Source organism: Lactuca saligna, chromosome 2, assembly GCF_052625555.1.
Source record: "Lactuca saligna cultivar CGN05327 chromosome 2, ASM5262555v1, whole genome shotgun sequence".
Classification (NCBI taxonomy): domain Eukaryota; kingdom Viridiplantae; phylum Streptophyta; class Magnoliopsida; order Asterales; family Asteraceae; genus Lactuca; species Lactuca saligna.
The window spans coordinates 158,968,947-158,982,496 of record NC_136418.1 but is presented as its reverse complement, the minus strand read 5'-3'; the positions used below and the strand labels follow the sequence as shown (position 1 = coordinate 158,982,496).

General features: G+C 37.0%; 2 protein-coding genes across 3 annotated transcripts; one reads left to right on the top strand and one right to left on the bottom strand.

The window, feature by feature from the left end:
• On the top strand, window positions 1-5,138 carry LOC145032382 (zinc finger protein ZAT5-like). Of its 2 annotated transcripts, none has more exons than XM_078981164.1 (2): window positions 1-1,041; window positions 4,951-5,138. In XM_078981164.1, exon 1 carries the CDS (start codon window positions 93-95, stop codon window positions 999-1,001), a length of 909 nt encoding a protein of 302 aa, XP_078837290.1. In that variant the 5' UTR covers window positions 1-92; the 3' UTR covers window positions 1,002-1,041; window positions 4,951-5,138. The 2 variants fall into 2 exon arrangements, with proteins under 2 accessions (XP_078837290.1, XP_078837288.1); XM_078981162.1 differs by lacking the exon at window positions 4,951-5,138 and adding an exon at window positions 1,560-2,089.
• Window positions 5,139-8,549: 3,411 nt separating this feature from the next.
• Window positions 8,550-9,221, bottom strand: LOC145030296 (uncharacterized). The gene has a single exon (XM_078978686.1). It carries the CDS (start codon window positions 9,219-9,221, stop codon window positions 8,550-8,552), a length of 672 nt encoding a protein of 223 aa, XP_078834812.1.
• Window positions 9,222-13,550: the final 4,329 nt, after the last annotated feature.

Genomic DNA, 13,550 nt, shown 5'->3' with positions numbered 1-13,550 from the left:
ATGCCCTTTCACTCATTCAATTCACTCTTTTCATAACCACTACCAACCTTCTCTCTCTAAAACCTTCACACACCACACCAGTCACCAGGCGAATGAACTTTATGCAAAAATCCACGGCGAAGACAAGTCATGATCGAGCCCACCAAATCATCACAGGAAAGCGTACGGAGCACCAGAGGCCTTGTTCATCTCTTGGTATGGCGCCTGAGACAACTTCTAGCTCCTATAACGGCGGTGCTGGTTGTATGTTCAGTTACTACACAACTGGTAGTTCACCGACGGTGTCATCGGACGAAGAAGAAGAAGAGGATATGGCGAATTGCTTGATTATGTTGGCTCACAGTGTTTCTCCGGCCAAGGAAAATAAATCAGATCTCCATTGCCAGAAGAACGAGAAATTGAAGAATCGGAAGTTAACGGAGATGGCCGCAACTACCACCGCCGGAGCAAAATCCGATTTCCAAAATTACTACGAGTGTAAAACCTGTAACCGTATTTTTCCGTCGTTCCAAGCCCTAGGTGGACACAGAGCCAGCCACAAGAAACCTAAGCTTAGCGTTGAAGATCGGAAATCCGTTTCCGTTAAAACGGAATCAACCGCAGAAGATCAACCAGAAGTTGAAAGTAAAATTATTACAAACCAAAACAAATCTCCTCGGCCATTAACAGGACACAAGAACAGTAAGGGAAAAGTTCATGAATGCTCCATATGTGGATCGGAGTTCTTATCAGGACAAGCTCTCGGGGGTCACATGAGAAGACACCGTCCACCTCCGGTTACTAACAGTCAAATCGCTGTATCATCGAATATGGACGATACGACTACGAGGGCTAATCATTCCCCTACGAGGTCGCCGGCGGCGCCGGTGCTATCCTTAGATCTAAACCTTCCCGCACCGGAGGTCGTTGACGACATCCATTCAAACTTTCAGTACACTGCAAATTCTCCAAAACAACCTCTTGTCTTCTCCGTCCAAGCTCTGGTAGATTGCCATTACTGAACAAGAAGCAAACGAAGAGCTCTATACTTACCATATTGAGGTTAATCCGAAACATTTTTACAGTTACAATTTTATTTTTCCAGATATAATTATAGTTTGTTAAGAATTGATTAATGTGAAGAATTAAACATACAATTTTATTTAATTAAACAACTCATTTACTTATCAAGTATAACTAATAATAATATTTTTGTCGTTGAAAACTTGAAATGGTGTAGTGAGTGTGGAATACTTTGAGTAAGTGGTGAGTGTTGAAACCATAATGTAATGCATGTCATGCCTTGTCTTTCTATTTCATTCACCAAAAAGTGAGTCGTACATAAAATCGGCATCTTTTCATTTCTTACAATATTTAAAAATAAAGACAAAAGTCGGTTTCAAAACAAATTTTAACCAAACTTTTATATATAGTTGACAAGTATCTATACTTTACACGATTCTAAAGTCTTGAAATGGTGTGGACACATGGATGAGTTGCTATTTTAGTGTCCAAAAGCCTAATTTACTTGTTTTATTAGGCTAAACTAAAAAGCACATAGACTAACTTTCTTGATTTAGGACGATTAACTGTCCAAGTTGTGTGAAGCATGGAGTCGAGCAAGTGTATTGAGAAAGACAAGATGTGAATGAGTAGGGTTTGGCACAAGGAGCACCACATCCAAAAGTGGTGGATTAGGTTCGTCTATTTTTGGTTTTGCACCACACAAATACAAGCAAATTTTGGCATGGTTTGGGCCTAATTTAACATAAAAAAAAAACTTAATCAAGCTTCATTTTGATTTTAAAATATCATACATTCATTGAAATACAACTTTATTAGATAGTAAACAATGGAGCTTTACTCGTGACTGTTCATTGTAGAGAAAATATGATAACCCCACAAGGATTTGTGGATTTCTGGTGTGTGATGCATTAGTGTGTGTGATGCATTAGTTTAAATAATGATTAAAGATGCACAAAAAATAAATGTGAGGGTAAAAACTTCGTAAAGATGTCATAAACTTGTGCGAAGATGGAACATGTAGCACATGGATATAAGGATATAACCGAGAGCAACATGCTCCTTATAAAGTGTATATTTATTTCAACATGCTTTGTGCTTCGATATTTTTACATAATTTTGAATCAAGGTAAATGATACATTATCATAAAAGACAACAATAACATGAGATAAGGGACAATAGAGTTCAAGAAGAAGGTTATGAAGCCAAGCGGCCTCAATGACATTAGCCATATGTAGTACTCAACTTCCACACTCGAATGAGACACAACATGTTATCATTTAGATGAAAAAGAGACAAGATTATCACTTAGAAAGAAAAATTAACTTGAAATGGAGTGATAAGTTTATGGATATCTCGCTAAGTCTGTGTTAGTGTACAAGACTAATTTGTTCACTATAACATGAAAAAAGTTAAAGGCTATGGGAGAGCGAATTTTGAAGATAGATAATGATATGTTTTTAACGCATGCATAAAGATTATTATGGGTCGTACATATAAATATAGGCTTGATGGACGTCACAAGTTATATAAAGATGCATAAAAGTAAGGTACTATAGAGCCCCAACGAGGCTACGATAAAGAGTCAGATCAAGAACAAGTTTAAATGATAGTTTTCATTTTGTGTCAGTATGAGTGCTACATGGGTTACACATGAACATATTGGCACGTGTGAGAATGTCACAAGAAAATGTTATTTGAAAATGATAGAGAATGTCCAAAAAAGAAAGAAAACTAAGATTAATTATCGAAAATTCGATGAATAATCTGTTGGATTAAGTGCCTAAGCTCATAACTATAATTGGTTTGTATTTGACCCGATAGTAGCATGGTCCTTTTTGATTGCCTTCACCATAGCAATTTGATAGGATGGATAATTGAGAAAGAGGTTAATTGTGATGTATTAATATATTATAAAAATAATATATTAATTGAGAAATCATATTATTTAATTAGTATTAATCAAGAATTAATTTGTAATTAATTTAGTGATCAAAAGAGACTGATTAAATTAATAGGGACTGATTAGGTAGATCAGTAATACTTATAGTTTGAGCTAATGATCCATATTGATTAGGGATGGACGAAATCTATTTGGGGTCCATGAAGATTTCGTCCAAGGGCCTATCATAAGGATTATTGGATTGCTTAAGGCCTAAGCAAGTAAATTAGGGTTTCCAAGATTGAAACCCTAAGGAGCCTACACTATAAATACAACCCCTAGCACTCACAAAATCGACCCTATGCTTCTAAGAGAAACTCTAGCCGATTTTGAGTGCCTCCCAACCTCTCTCATATTCTTCCAACTTGTTTTTGTTGTTTGTGACTTATTAGAGGTATTGCATATAAGGTACTAATCTCTTGAAGACCAAGGATTACAAGCTACAACAAAGAGGTATTCATCTAACTTGTTTTATGTTGTAAATCTCAAAAATTGTATGCTAGTTAGGGTTCATGCTTTGGATAATTCAATATTTCATGTATAACTTAAGAAAACCTAGATCCAAAGCAGTAGGGTTGCATATGCACCATCGGATTGTTGTAGTGCTCAAAACACATCAATGATATCAGAGAGCTTAGGGTGTTTTCTATTATATTGATGCATTGGTTAACTGTTCAAAGATGAAGCAAATCGAAATCTGCATGCTGCCTGATGAACTTGATGAGTCCATTGTAGGACTCGATGAGTCCATTGCCTGACTCGACGAGTCGGCTCGTCTGTTGGCAGATTTTTTGTGATTTTGACCAGAAGTGGATTCGGATCATTACCAAAAACTGTTTGGACCAATAAAATTCAAAATTTCTGATATGGTAATGTTTATCCTCATCCAATTAAAAGATAATTGTTAAATTTTAAGATAATTACTAGATTACATGATAAACTAATTATTTGTATTATTTAATTTGAATTATCTTGCCATATAAGTATATTAGTTCAAATTTTATGATAAATATTAATTATATGATTATTTAATTGTTTTCAAATTTGATCTAAAAGGTTTTGAAAAGTTTCAAAATTTTCCCTCAAGTTTTGGAATTCAAATTATTGATTAAAAAGTTTTGATTTTGAAATATTTAAATTCGAAACCCTAGAGTTTTAAAAGTTTAAAATTCAACCATTATACTATTATAATATATATATATATATATATATATATGTATGTATGTATAAGACAAGTTAGTCTTACTGTTAGTAGACGTCATTCATGAAGCCAATTTATAAGGGGTATAAGGAAACTGCCTATAAAATGGTGGTTGAATGGGCGTCCACTCTCACCCACCACTTTCTTGATTGGTGGAGGATCGTTAGCTGAACGGATAGGATAGGACAAACTAATTCCCCATTAATAAGTATAATGATATTATAAATTAACTAAATGTTTTCATAAATTCCCAATCTTAGTTACTTTAGGAAAAATGTGAAAATGATGTTATTCCATGAAATTGCACTTTGCACCTTGCCAAGTCGTTAGTAGAGCGTGTATGGCTAACCGACACATTAATTTGGGACTAACAAGGGTGGAGAAGGGTAGCTCAAGAATTATCAGCGATCAATGGAGCGTGTGTGGCTAATCAGCACGTTGATTAGGTGGTAAACAACATCAAGAGGACCACACATATTTGCATGGTTATTCATATCTTATTTGTGATCCTCGGTATCCCAGTCACAAACTTGGAGGGCGTAATCGAGATTGAAACATGCCATTGAAAAGTTCAATGAATCTCAAAGAACTAGGAATTTCATAAAACTTAATTATTTCAAATTTTTGTTTTTTGGTGGTGAAATTGGTAAATCGTCATTTACCTCCCTTCAAATAATTTGTAATTAGATTACAACATTCCTTTTCTGAATTGTGAATTATTGTGTTAGGGTCCTAGCCTTAATATTTCACTTGGGTGTCATATTAAGGATTTTCTATCTAATTAAACTTGTTCTTCTTTTTCAGATGTCTACCTCCAACTCTTCTGACTCTTTCTCCCTCATGACCTTATGTGGGAGGGTAATCTTCGATGGGTCCAACTTCAACGATTAGATTCGTAACATACGCATGTCCCTTCGATACGAGGACAAATAATATGTCCTTGACAAAGAGCTGAAGAAAATTGATGAAGAAACTGCTACTCCTGAGCAATTGGCTGAGTATAGGTCTCATGCGATGGACGCGACAAAGGTGTCGTGTATCATGATTGCAACTATGACTCCTGAACTTCAAATGTCCTATGAGGACTTCTAGCCTTTCGAGATGCACCAAGACTTGATGGAAAGGTACCATCAAAGTGCTCAACAAGAAAGATACGAAATCATTGTCTCCATGATAGCAACAAAAATAAAGGATGGACAGTCCATCACGATCCACTTGTAAAGGATAGAAAGGTATGTGGATCGCTTGCTGAAGTTGGATGTCAACTTTAACAAAGAGTTGGCTATTGATATTATCCTGCACTCTTTGCCTCCTTGTTATGATTAGTTCAGAATGACTTATCACATAAAAAAAAGAGAAAGTCACTCTAAGAAAACTTCAAGGCCTATTGAGAATTGCTGAAAGTGGTTTAAAAGGCAAGTCTATTGTACCCACTCCTACTGCTGTTGCCCCGGTCTTGACAATTGGACATGGGAAGGGGAAGAAGAGGAAAGCTCCCTCTAAGAGCCACAAGGGAAAAATCCCATGATGGTTCTTCTTCGAGTGGATCCAAAGGTGGTTTTGCTTCTCCCTCTTCTAATCCGAAGGATGTAGAGGGCTTCCATTGTCATGAAAAAGGGCATTGGAAACGAAGTTGCTCGAAGTATCTATAGGATATCAAGGATGGGAAGATCAAGCCCACTTTCGTAGGTATTTACACTATTCAATCTAATAACTCATCACATGCTAGTTCTTGTGTCCTTGATACAGGAAGTGGTTTTCATATTTGTTCTGATTTGTATGGTCTAAGAAGAAGTAGGGATATGGAGCATGGGAAGATGAACTTGATCATAGGGAATAGGAAAGTGTCTCCTGTCACCAAGATTGGAGTTTATTCTTTAGTGCTTAGTATTGGGTTAGGATTAGAGTAGAATAATTGTTGCTACTTATCAGAGATGATGAGGTATATTATTTCCTTTCATGGTTTGTACTGACAAGGTTTTAGATTTTGGTTTAACAATGAAATTGGTTCTATAAATGTTATCTATAATGGTACTCTTAATTTTGAAGCATTGCCTTGTGATGAAGCATATGAAATTGTGATGGTTGTAGGCAACTTAGGAAATAATATGTTGCATATCGATTCGTCCAATGGTTTGGACAAAGCATGCTTGTGGCATTGTCGCCTTGGACATGTTAACAAGAAATGCATAGCCCAACTCCAAAAGGATGGAGTGTTGGAGTCGTTTGACCTTAGGTCAGATGACATGTGCAAGTTTTGTTTGCTTGGAAAGAACTAAGCCACCCTTCACTGGTTCTTGTGAAAAGGGTGAGGGAATATTGGATATCATACATACGGATATGTGTGGACCCTTTAGATCCACCACAAGGGATGCAACCCGCTTTTATGTGACTTTTACCGATGATTATAACAGATATGAGTATATCTACTTAATCAAGCATAAGTCAGAAACTTTTGCAAAGTTCAAAGAGTTTAAGCAAGAAGTAGAAAATCAATTGGGTAGGAAGATAAAGATGCTCCGATCTGATCGAGGTGGTGAGTATCTTAGTATCAAGTTTCATGACTATCTCAAGGACTGTGGAATTGTTTTACAATTGATACCGCCTAGGACACCGCAGCTGAATGGTGTGGCTGAGAGGCGTAATCTAACATTTACATGCACTCCTCACCCTATATATATATATATATATATATATATATATATATATATATATATATATATATATATATATATATATATATATATATATATGGACCTAAGGCCAAGCCCAAAATAAAAGTAATCTAATACTATTTTCTGCCCAAATAATAAATACAATAAATGCTTAGAAAAGCAGAGTATAAACCATATTTTTGACCCAACACCTACCGAATCTCGGTGTGCAGATTCGATCCATGATGTAACGAGCTCTGTCATTCTTGACTTTAATGTTTTTTTTCCATTCCCTGCAAGGCCTCATCTATGATGTTCTCGAGTTTCAACGCTTCTAGTTGCACTTCCTTAATTTGTGTGGACAGGTGTGAATGGATGGCCATGGTCAATGATTTTACTCAACAACTTGAGTATTCTTTTCGACTTAGGACATCTGCTACTACGTTGGCCTTGCCTGGATGATAACGAATTTCACATTTGTAGTTATTTAGCAATTTCACCCATCTTAGTTGATCATGATGAGCTCCTTTTGATTGAGAATGTGTTGAAGACTCTTATGATCAGTGAAGATGGTGCATTTTGTGCCGTAAAGGTAGTGTCTTTAGATCTTCAGGGAAAACATCGATGCTCCTAATTTGAGGTCATGTGTGGTGTAAGTGATTGCATGAGTCTTGAGTTGTCTTGAGGCATAGGTAATGACCTTCCCTCTTTGCATAAGCATGCATCCTAGACCCTGCTTGGATGCATCGCAATAGACCATAAAGTCTCCAGTCCCTTCTGGGAGAGATAAGGTTGGAGCACTAAAAAGGGTTTGTTTAAGCATTTGGAAGGCAGTTTCTTGTTTATCCTCCCAGCTGAAAGTCACTCCCTTCTGAGTCAAGGTAGTGAGTGTCATTGCGTTTTTGGAGAAATTTTGTATAAACCTTTAGTAGTAACCAGCCAGGCACAAAAACTGGCGTATATCAATCGGTGTTCTGGGTGTTACCTAATTTTCAATCACCTTGACTTTGGAAGGGTCCACGTGTATCCCTTCTTTGCTGACCACGTATCCTAAGAAATCCATGCTTCGGATCCAAAATTTACATTTCAAAAATTTTTCATACAACTTCTCGGCTCTTAAAGCTTTCAAGACTTATCGCAGATGTTGACTATGTTCTTCCTCACTTTGTGAATAGATCAATATGTGATCGATAAATACTATCAAGAATTTATCCAGGTAAGGTCGGCACACATGATTCATTAGGTCCATAAAGACCACGGGTGCATTAGTCTGCCCGAAAGGCATCACCACAAACTCGTAGTGACCGTAGCGGATTTTAAAGGCCGTTTTATGAATATCTCCCTCTTGGACTCGAAGTTGATGGTAACCTGACCTTAGTTCGCTCTTTGAGAAGTAGCTCGATCCTTGCAGTTGGTCAAAAAGTTCATCGATTCGGGGTAGGGAATAACGGTTCTTGATAGTGAGTTTGTTCAGTTCTCGATAATCTATGCACATGCGGAAAGATCCGTCCTTCTTTTTCACGAACAATATCGGTGCTCCCTAAGGTGAGAAGCTCAGTCTAATAAATCCCTTGCTCAGCAGTTCGTGTAGTTGGCTGGACAACTCCTGCATCTCTGCCGGTGCTAAACGGTATAAAGATTTGGCTACGGGGGTGGCTCTGGGGATCAAGTCGATTCGGAACTCGACCTGGCATATAGGTGGTATTCCCGGAAGGTCTTCTGGGAACACATTAGGAAAGTTACAAAGTTCTAGAATGTTCTTGATGTCTTTTGCCTCATGTTCCCATCAACAACATCGGCTAAGGAGATGTGGTGTTCCTTGTGTATGTACTTTTGATCCTTGATGTAAGAAGTGGTTTGTAGATTCATGCCAAGTTTGTCACCATAAATGATGAGAATTTTGCTATTTGGTATGTTAAGGCGAACGACCTTTTCGTAACACAGGATATTGGCATGGTGAGGACTTAACCAATCCATGCTAATGATAACATTGAAACTTCTTATTGTGACTGACATTAGGTCGATTTGTAAGGAATGATTGTTTAGAGTTAAAGTGCATCCTATGTATATATCTTTAGTGTTTTCTGTTTTACCATTTTCCATTTTTACAGCGAATGTTTCATTTAGCGATTGGGGTTTCTGTTTAAGTAAGTGTTTAAACTGGTGGCTCACGAAACTTTTCTCCACACCGCTATCGAAGAGTATGCATGCGTATGAGTTATCGAGGAGAAATGTACCAGTAATCATGGTGGAATCCCTCATGGCTTCCTCATGCCTCATTGCTAAAACCCTTCCCACACCTCCGCCATTTCTATTATTTGCTTTTGGGCAGTCTCTCTTCAAATTCCTTGTTTCACCGCATCCGTAGCATGCCCGACTCACCCCAACATTAGGGACTTGGGTGGGTTGTTGTGTTGGCATTTTACAAAAACAGGTGGTATGCCCCTTCTTGTTGCAATTATTGCATTTTAGTTCTCGGTAGGCTCCATGGTGATTGTAGTTGCACTTATTGCATTTCGGAAGAGTCCCAACATATTCTTTGGTTGTGGTAGGGGTAGTGTGACATCCCCAAAATCACGGCTAGAAAAGACCGGTTTTGTTTATACTTTATTTCAAAATCAAAGTAATCTTTTAATAAAAGAGTTGCGGAATTTGTCCCAAAACAATATTATGATAAAGATTTATAAAAAGCATTTCCTTATAAATGTATTTCATTAAAAAGACTCGGGATGTCATGTTCGATACAGTACATAAGTATAAACAATACAACATAGGCCTTACTACATTATTTCATATCTACAGGCCTATATCCGTAATCCCTCATCTAAAACATCACATCTATGCTCATGCGCCACTACCTGTAATACAAGAAACTGAGTGGGTCAGACTTGGGAGCCTGGTGAGCACATAGGGTTTTCAACCCACAATAAATAAGTTTATTAACTTTATCAAACCAAATAAACCCGATTACGCATTCCCGTTATCCTCACTTTACGTCCATAAGACATCTAACACAAGGAACCTAGTCTAAGGACTATCATCGGGATGGACACTACTGCTAAGGGGATTCCTCAGCCGTAAATGTCCTTAAGGCAACCATGTGGGGGATGGAGTACATCTGGTGAGCACACAGTTCAAATAAACACCTACAGGTTGCGAGCCTGCTAGTGTTCCACTGGACTGTCTAGAATAGTCCGTGGTCGTCATCTATACTCCGCTAGATGACTGGATCATCAATAACATCTATAACGATGCCTCTCATTATTTTATCTTGTCACACAACAACTATTACATCTACCCATGTTTTACCCAACACATTTTGTAGATATAAAATACATATACAATTTAAATCATTGAAAACATGTATAAAACGTTCATCCAACATAGATAGCAAGTATTCAGATAATATGCACACATAGCAGGTAATTTATATAAAATACTTCATATCTATGTGTAAGCTGAAAGTAACTATGCACTCACCTGAGAAGGTGGTGACTCGGTACTCGGACAGCGCTTCGTTTACTTTAAAATAATTTCCTTCGACGAAACCTAGTATTATCACCACTAGATTTTAGTCTAATATTACCGTGACTAATTATTATTATTATTATTATTATTATTATTATTATTATTATTATTATTATTATTATTATTATTATTATTATTATTATTATTATTATATAAGCATTTACACAATACTTTCCAACCACTATGTACAGACAGGGATCATACATAAAACATCGGAGGGCAGGACCATTTTGGCGTATAGCACTTCTGAAATCCAAGAACCCTATGCGGCCCTTTAAAACAGATTCCCCGTACCGTGAGTAGTTAAAAAGATATTATAACGACACTTATATAAGTCATAATAATAGCTCAAATATTTATTATAAATTTATAATAACAATACTAATTTTAAATATAAACTATATTTAAAATAGGGTAAGCATAACTTACTTATAAGGGGATTTTAGCTAGGACTCGGGCTCTGCAGGGGCAAAACTTCGTCGCTGATTCTTTCTAAGAAAGATTCGTGCAGCGCTTCAGCGCTCACCTTACTATACTAAAACTACAGAAAGAGAAGTCGAATCACGAGGGACCGAAATGCTCGGAGGATAAGGAGAGAAAGACTCTTGAATCAAGAGAATGGTGTAAGAAATATGAGAGTCCAAGCCTCTTATTTATAGTAATTGAATTTACAAAAACTACCCTCCATAATTACTTAATGACCTTATAGTTATATAAAAAACTAAATATCCCTTCATAATACTATTTTAAATAGATTTAACGATATTTGCACTAAACTAATATTGAAAGAACTCAACATTAGTCTTATAATGACCGCATCGTCGATACCTTTCTAATGGTATATACATATGTATATATATGTGTACGTATATATGATTTATACTTTATTTTAATACGTAAATATGCTATTATAATTTGTAACTCGTTCATACGAACTCCGTTTTTGACGTTATTTATATCTACGCGTAGGTGGAGACGTACTCTACAACTTTCGTTTAGACTCCGTCGGCTAATTTTGAATTTATTTTTAAAGTTATATTTTTAACAGGCCGGGATATGATTGCTCCGTTAAAATCTCATAACTTCTTTATCCGATGTTCATTTTCGTCTATCTTTTTATCGTTACGCTACTAATAACGAGATCTTTTATTCTCGTTTAGGTGGTGTCGGCTCGATCTAATACGCGAACTTCGGGCTATACACCGCTAAGCCGAAACTTCAAAAAATCATAACTTCCTCATAAGAAGTCAGATTTGGGCGTTCTTTTTATGGACGCTCTCAGGTTAATATATTCTACGACTTTCATTTAGATTACTAAGGCTAAAAGAAGCTCTATCATAAATTCACTATTTATGTCTCCCGGTGCCGTGTCGGTTTTACTGTAAAACTTCGAAGAGCCATAACTTCTTCGTTATAACTCGGATTTCGATGCTCTTTATATGTACGGAAACCTTGTAACATATACTAAAACTTGGTTGATATTATTTATTCTTAATAATCTTTTTTCGAAAAGTCGTTTTCGATCCCTGTTGCCTCTAAATTGACTAGCCCGGATCTACGGGCGTTACAGGTAGTAGGGGCAGTAATGGCGTAGACGACCACTGTTTGTTGTTTCTTAACTGGGTATTGAGCGGGTTGGTCCCTCTTATTATTCTCGAACTTCCGTTTGTTGTCTCCCCTCCTTATATTTTTCGGGAACGGGGGTTATAATGCCTTGACGAACTCCCTAGTCGACAAGAGTTTGTGCTAGACACTTAGCACTATCGAAGGTGCTCGGGTTGGCAGATATGACCATTCCCTAGATTTGTGGGGATATTCCCCAAATGTAACGCTTTAATTTCTTGGACTCTAGGGTGACCATTCCAGGGCACAGAGTTGTTAGTTCACTAAATCGGACAGTGTAGGTGGCAATACCGAAGCCCTTCATGGTGTGATCCCACAGTTCTTGTTCCAGTTTGTGCACCTCGCTGCATGGGTTGTATTCCTCGAGCATCATCACTTTCAGGTCCTCCAAACACATGGTGTTGGCCATAGCTAGGGTCTGAGTTTTAACGCGCCCTTCCATCAAGTCAAGGCTAAATCCACGAATGTGCATGTTGCATATATGACTTTGTATTCATTCGGGCATGCACAAATTTTGAACACAGACTCGATTTTCTCACACCATCTTATCAAAGTGATGACACCGCCATCGCCATGATAGGTTCTGGGTTTGCAGTTCATGAATCCTTTGTAAAAGTACATTCTTAGGTGCCCCTTGGTTTTCTCCTGGGTTGAAACTGCTAGTCCCGTCTCCACTTCCATTGCCATTTCTATCCGTACTGTTACTGATGATTTGTGCCATGTCGGCTACCATAGCAGCTGCCACCGACTGTGGAGGTTTGAATAACCCAATTATTCTGGAAGTTGAAACATGCAAGGTGAAACATAATAATAATAGTTAATCCTATATGTCCTCAAACTTTTGAGTATAAATAAAACACCTCTTATTTAGTCACCGTATTGATTACTCATTATTGATTGTATAATGTTTCGGATAATCAACTTAACACTCAAATTATAACAATAGTTGTCCCGTGCACCAAGCATACACACTATGTTTCCTATGATCCTTACTTTGTGAAATAGATCAATTGAAAAACTTTTCTAATGATGCTCATTTCACAGTTCCTAATCCTTATCATAAGTGTAAGAATACCAAATTCTTGCCACTATCAGAATATGCTAGATTCTAACATTTTATGCAACGATCCTTTCGTAAAGTCACAACACAAAGTCACCAAGACTCGGCCAATGAAATCACAGGGTTCTTTATTAGAAATTGTTACAAGACAATTCCATAGTCGTGAAGTCTCTCATTCAAAGTACATTCCTTTGAACATCCTTCTTGCATAAAAGTTTCTAATCTAGACATAGATTCTTAATATCCAACTCCCATTATGGAAACATTTTCATATTTTTCATATGACAACTCATTCTAAATAGAATCTTATCTATTCATATTAATATCGATATGGTTCATCCAATACTATACTTCAAACTACTCACAAGCGACCAATCCTCAACGAACTTTGGATTGTCCTTTGGTAATTGTTTAATTATTTTAGTCAAAACCGATTCTAGTCCCTTTTCCCTCTTAATGTACTAGGCATTTGGAAAATTTAAGAATGGTCAAATATTATAGCATATGCAATCGATCCTATACCGGAAGCGTATGGGACA

Coding starts and splice junctions, on each gene's coding strand:
- LOC145032382 (XM_078981164.1), top strand. CDS start 93: ATGAACTTTATGCAAAAATCCACGGCGAAGACAAGTCATGATCGAGCC.
- LOC145030296 (XM_078978686.1), bottom strand. CDS start 9,221: ATGCCAACACAACAACCCACCCAAGTCCCTAATGTTGGGGTGAGTCGG.